The following is a 6,953-nucleotide window of genomic DNA, read 5'->3' on the forward strand; positions in this document are numbered from 1 at the left end:
TACATGTATGGGCGATATTTGTCATGACATGCTTACGTTCTTAAATGCATCTCTACGTTACAAACTTGCATGCTTATGTTATTACGTGATTACTACACTATGTTCATTTTACTTGGGCTATGAAATTCGTGCTTAATGTTCATGTTTATGATTTAATTATTTATTGTTGTATTTTATTTGAAGTATTAATATATGTTCGTGGTTAAGTTTAAGGGGATTGTGTCCTACACAACTCTTCTTGTTGGGCATTGGCTCATGGGTACTCTTGTTGCAGGCAAAGGCAAGGAAGTTGCTATAGGGCAATGAGTTGGAGAGCTTTGGCAGAGGGCATACATGTCAAGGATTTAACGATCGTTAGGGGTCGGGCCTACTTGGGAATTTGTTTATTGATCAGTTTTTTTAAGACATGATTTATTATGAGTTTAAATGATGCTTTAAGTTTTATGGTCAGACTCAAATGTTTGTTATTATTTAACAATGATTATGAAACTCCATAATTTCTTTTCTTTTTAAACATTTGGGTTGTCATTTACGTTCGATTTCTTTATAAGAAAAGGTGTTTTATTTCACGTTCTTTTATTACAAGTGTCTAATTAACGCCTCAAGAAATTGAGGCATTACACAAACCATTTTGCTGAGGTGTTTTCCTAACTATTAAATGCTTTTTAATCCATTCATTACTGCAGAACTTGTCAAATTCATTTGAGCAATACTCCAAGTTGTTGTCTATGCACAACACCTTAATTTTCCTTCCAAGTTGATTTTCAATCAACATTTTCCATGTTTTGGAACTCTCAAGGTTTTGATGACTTCAATAATAGTACCCAAACTTTAAAGGAGTAATCATCTATAATACTCATGATCTAGTTGGCTCCACCTAGAGTTGGAACCTTTGTTGGTCCCCATAAATCCGAATGCACATAGTCAATAATACCTGTTGTAGTGTGTTTTCCTGTGTTGAACTTAACTATGCAACTCTTCCCAAAAATACATTCTTCACAAAAGCTGAGATTGCCTGACAATTTCCCTTTTAAGCCACCAATTTTTTCTAACTGAGTAAGACCTATTTTTCTGATGTGCTTAAGTATCAAATGCCACAACCTAGTCAGACCTATATTTTTCTGAGAAGCAACAGAAACTACACCAATAACAAATTTACCATTAAAGAAATACAATTGATTCTTGAATTCACCACGCATGACCACCAACGAACCTCTTGACACTTTCAATGTTGTGCCTTCAATCTTACACTACATCCAATTGAAGCAAGAACCTCAATAGACAGTTGTTTCCTTCTAAGTTCAGGGACCTATCTCACATTTTGAATTGTCTTTTCTATACCATCATGCATCTTGATCACAACTGAACCAATTCCAATGACTTTGCATGCCTTATTGTTTCCCAGTAGCACAATACCACCATCAAGTTAATCAAAGGAACATAATAGATGTTTGTTTGGCATCATATGGAATGAGCATCCCAAAGCGAAAATCCAATTGTCACCAGTATTCTTGCTTGATAGGCCTAATACATCAGCAGATTCATCACCATCAGAGACAACATCGACCTCTCCTTTCTCCTTGTTCTTGTCTCGATTCAACTTGGCTTTCAAAGCATAACAATCATCTCTGTAATGACCTTCCTTTTTACAATAATAACATTGTTTCCCTGGTTTGGACTTGGTTCTTGACCGATTACCATGGATCTTAAAACTTCATCACCAAGGCTGAGCAAGATGGCAATATGAACTTTGATTTGAATCTTTGAATGTTTCTTTTTATCATCACCAAGTTCAACACGAGCTTTACTATCAATGACTTTTGAAATTCATTGCTGCACTAATAGAGCTTTCATTTTAATCCTCCAAAGAATAAAATCATTTCCTCCAATAAACTTGTCCACCTCGAATTTGGCAGCAACCACTCTGGATTGATTCTTGAAACTTTAGGACAAAATCTCGATTTCACGTAACCTGAGCAATGATACAACTTGTTGTGATTAGTTCAATCACACACAACAATAGATTTATTTGGATTGTATCAATAAAATCATAATTGAAATATAATAGAAATATTGAACTTGAAAACTTAATTGTAATGTAAGTGAAGAACAATAAAAGATTATGTGGTTCAACACTCTTATGAGAGTGTATACATCCACGAGGAAGCAAGCACCGGGCTTTCTTCTTTCTAGCTCAATCTTCAATATTACAACCAACAAGAACTTTACTAAATGAGTTCATGAAACTCGAAGTCTCTGAACAGTACAAAAGCTTGACTAAACTCTTAGAGAGAAAACTGAATATTGAAAACTAAAACTAGAAAAAAAAATATATCATTCTCCATACGTCTAAAGCTGAGTAATTTATAGTATGCACCTAAAGAGCCCCGGGAACCAACTTAATTGGCATTTAAACCAATAAACCAATAACAACTTGCTAACTATGCAAGTAGTCTCAATCACTCGTAACATTAGCTATCTTAATTACCTTGTGAAAACGGAAAGAAAAATGATTTTGGTCCCAAGAGTAAAATTCCCACGAGCCATCATTATCTTCTTTTGATTGGGTGTCTCTGGACAGAGAAATTAACCCAATTTTATGCTGTGGACGCATAACATTGTTCGAAAGATAAAACACCCTTTTTAGCAATCTACTTCTTCCCACTCCATTACCAATCATAAAGTGGGGCCACATTCACACACCAAAGTACAATTGAATGGAGCCACATGCTAACGACACACAACTCCAACTCAACTTTTACTTTCACTGAAAACTTTGCCTTTTTATTTTTTTATTGATATATTTCTTTGTAGATTATAGGGAAAACTCTGCTTTAGTTTGCTTACCCTTTTGGTTCTTCTTTCTCTCTGTAGTTTTTTTTTTCTTCAATAAAAAGAATTCATATCAGTAGAGACATCGTGGAAAAAGGGGAAGAAGAAAAAAAAAACATAAAGACGTATTTGAACCACTTTAATCAATAATTACTTAATTAGTCAGACAGCAGTATTTGAAAATAAGACTACATTTGTGTACCAAGGAACAAAAATTGCTATCGTATCTTTCTTGGTAGTATAACAAGTCCTAGTGCTTTGAATGTCTACCACCCATGAAACCAAATTACTCAAAAGAAATATTAAAAAGTCATTATAATTATATAAATAAGAGAATATATATATATATATAATATATATTCGAGTTTACATTTTGCATGAAATGAAAGCAGTCATTTTTTGACTCTACAAGGTTCATTCACACTCTTTTTTATATATTGATATTTATAATAAGTCAAGACAATAAAAACCAATAAAGATCACATTCATTACATAAAAAGAACCAAGAAAAGAAAAATGAAAGAAAGAACTGTCAATATGGGAGATCCATTTTTTGTTTAAAGAACTTAATATAATATATGGTACTATTATATATATAGTAGGTGGGATAACCTAGCTGTCTAAAGCATATCATAATTAAGTCACTAATCACACCACTAACCTTAAGGACTCTAATTAAAGAAAAGATTAAACTAATGGGTTCATTGTGGAGGGACCATAATTGTTCATCACACCGGACCATGACCCTAAACTATTAAAGTACCCAAACGAGTCTTTGCCAGCATCCGTACAACCATGGTCTTGCCAATCAAGGGATGAGAGTTTTGTATTTGGCTTCACATCAATCCCATTCTGGTCCCCATGATTCCCTTCGTACGACATCATTATCCTTTGACACGTGTCCATAAAAGTCCCGGATCCAGTCCCATCTAAGGACAGTCCAAATGGAGAACACAAGCCATGAAAATTCTGTTCCATTCCATGATGATGTGAAGAGGCACCCAAGTTACCAAGTCCCATCCCAACCATGCCCAAATCAGTAGTAGTGGTATTACTCTTCATGAAATCAATGGGCCTAGGGCTTTCAAAAAAGCCATTTGGGCCTGGCCCGTGAGAACCCAGAAGGTTACTAAGGTGAGAAAACTGAACCTGGTCGGGAAACGACAGCTGAAGGTCAGTGGCACTCCCTCCAACCGGATTATTATTGAGACCACCACCATTATTCTTATTGTTGACTAAAACGACACCCAAATTGTTGTCGCTTGGCTTCTTGGGTGCGACTTTCTTGTTCTTACGACAACCACCGCCAACAGGAATGTTACGGAGGGTCCCACCTTTGGTCCAGTACCTACGACAAGTCTTGCAGAAGTACCTGGGCTGAGAGAGACTGTAGTTGTTGTAGTAACAAAACTTGGTGTGGGTGGAGTCACATCTTGGGCACTTGACGAGGGCATGGTCGTGTGGGGGTCTTAGCTTTTGTTGTTGTTCCATTAAGGGCCTTGAGCATGTGAGAATGTTGTCGTTTGATGGGGACGAAGAGTCTATTCCTGATGAGTCCTCGTGAATAGTGCCCTGAAATTGGATCAATGGCTCAGGAGAGTTAGATTTTGAGTCAGAAATGATGTCGTTTGCAATAATGTCAATCCATCAATCAAATCGAAATTATAATGCTAGAGCTATAGTTACAGCTATAGAGTCTATAATCTATAAGATAAGATTCCTTGTCGTTTCTCAAGTATATATATATATCAACTAAAATTGTGTCAGTATAATTGTAATCAAAGAGAGGTGTACTAGTATAGTATTTATCGAGTCTCCGACAAGAACTCGCCCCTAGAATAAGTAATATTAGTGCTGCCTTGTTTGTAGATTCCCATTTGGATTGATCGATTACATTTATTTAAGGGAAAAAAAACCTTGATTGTGAGATAAAAACAAAAAACTTCGATTAATTATTATCGGCATTTTCTTATGGATTTACATATTTAATTAATTGAATAAAATCATTGTTAACTAATAGTCAAATTTATATTCAATAATAATGGCGGCCAGAAATGTTTGCTAGCTCTTCGATCGTGAAAAATGTGGTTACAGTGGGAAAAATACACGAGGACTATTAAATTAATAAAATTTGCCAAGAAAACATAAGACCGGTGACCGGTGAGAGTGAAACTAGCAAATTCCCAGCATGAAGAGATGAACTTCATTTTGCAATAAATTTACAATTTTTTTTATTAAATATTATTGAAATTTTAGAAAAGTCCTAGTTATATAAAATACATTTTGTTTTTTTTTAGCAAAATCTAAGGTTATCATATATGTGTGTGTATCCTTTGTTTTCTGGAGAAACAATAACCAGTGATCATGAATATGGATCATGGCAATATTAGAACATGGAAGCAAACTAATATATATATATATATTTATAGCAATAGTATCCATTTATATTACAATTATGGAAGAGCTTCGGATCATATAGTAACATACCTGTAGCCAATCAGATGGTGAATCCATGCAAACTTGAAGAGAAGTAAAGCCCATATAGTAGCTATATAGCTTATACTACAAATATATAAATGACTCCAAGAGAAGAGATATATTTGAGAAAGTAAAGAACGAAAAAGAGTTCTAGCAATGAGAAGTATAGTACTATATCGATGGATATGAACAGTAGTTATGGCTTAGAGAGAGTGAATTAAATATAAAATCTGATCAGGAGTTGAGTTGAGTTGAGTTGAGATGGTCTGGTTTGGTTTGGTGTGTTGGACAGAGTTGGTGGGAACTATAAGTAAGGAGAAGAGAAAAGAAAGAGCAAACGTAGTCCTACTGCGGTTGTGTATAAACAAAACACCGTCGGTGGGGAAAACATGAGTGAGTGGACCCGACCAGTTCCGCACTCTGCCCCAACACACTGGGCCCAAAATCCCAGCCTCATCAGCATAATCAAGAGAAAACGTACTGACGGACCTGATGTCATGCTAATTGAGTTGAATGGGACATTGTGAGCCGTCGGATTTCGGCTACACACGTCAGATATCGCGGCTGTTGTCGTCACCCGTTAATGTCACACCAATTAAAAAAGTATATATAATGAATTAATCTTAGCTAGCTATAGGATTATGATGGTTTGTATTTTTGTGTGTGTGAGTACTGAGGGTGACAGTGACAGAAGGTTGAGAATATTTTTGGGTCTTTCGATAAAGGAAACATACCCTAAGAGCACTCTAACTTGCGGGGGCCATGTGTGTGGGATCCACTCATCGCTCTCTCCTACAAACAAAGGATAGAATCAATCTCTTCATCATTTTACCCTGGATCATCATCATCATGTTCGTGCCTCCCACCACCAATCTATTCTAGTGTCTTGCTGAACCCAACTTTGAAATTTCCACGGCTCGAAGAAATTGTGTTTTGGTTTACTTTGTTAGGTTGCGAATATTTCTCTTGAAATTGTTTTTTTGGGTTGTATTGTATGTGAAGCATTTGAAGATAATGTTGTTTTTTTTTTTCAAAAAAAAAAATGTTCATATAATAATAAATGACGAAAATAAACTGCGTACTTTACTTTGTTATCTTAAAAATCAAACTCATCATGAGATCTTTGAAATTAAATATCCAGGCAGAAATTTGAACTTACGAGAGTCACGTACGATGCATGTGATTTTAATGTTAGATTGACATTAGCTTTTAATTATGCGTAGATTATTAATTCGAACAATTAATAATTGAAATTGCATTATTTTTCTTTTGGATTTGAGAAGAAGTTTTTACTACTGTACATATATAAGGACTAATCAAAGGTAACTTCTTAAGGCATTACACCAACCGTAGTACTCATATTCGTACTAATATTTTAATATGACTAAATAATAATAAATATATATAGATTACTATTTCCATTGCATATTGATTGATGTAAATATAACATGTTTAACACAACGTTGATCGCATTCACTTACTGATTATATACATATATATACGCGTAACCCCACCATGCATATTTCTGTCTATGTATATATGAATACGTAGATATGTACGTACATAAGAAAAATTCGAACGTCCACGTTATATAAATCAGATATATATAAAAAAATTAAAGATATGAAAAATAAGCCAAGTTG

At 34.8% G+C, this 6,953-nt stretch overlaps 1 protein-coding gene across 1 annotated transcript; it reads right to left on the reverse strand.

Annotated features, from left to right (window-relative positions):
- Positions 1 to 3,295: 3,295 nt before the first annotated feature.
- LOC133830319 (dof zinc finger protein DOF5.6-like) lies at positions 3,296 to 5,703 on the reverse strand. Its single transcript, XM_062260279.1, has 2 exons — positions 5,320 to 5,703; positions 3,296 to 4,404 (listed from the first exon to the last, which is right to left on the reverse strand). Exons 1-2 carry the CDS (start codon positions 5,371 to 5,373, stop codon positions 3,520 to 3,522), a joined length of 939 nt encoding a protein of 312 aa, XP_062116263.1. The 5' UTR covers positions 5,374 to 5,703; the 3' UTR covers positions 3,296 to 3,519.
- Between the last annotated feature and the right edge of the window lie 1,250 nt (positions 5,704 to 6,953).

The sequence above is a fragment of the Humulus lupulus genome, chromosome 4 (genome assembly GCF_963169125.1).
Source record: "Humulus lupulus chromosome 4, drHumLupu1.1, whole genome shotgun sequence".
Classification (NCBI taxonomy): domain Eukaryota; kingdom Viridiplantae; phylum Streptophyta; class Magnoliopsida; order Rosales; family Cannabaceae; genus Humulus; species Humulus lupulus.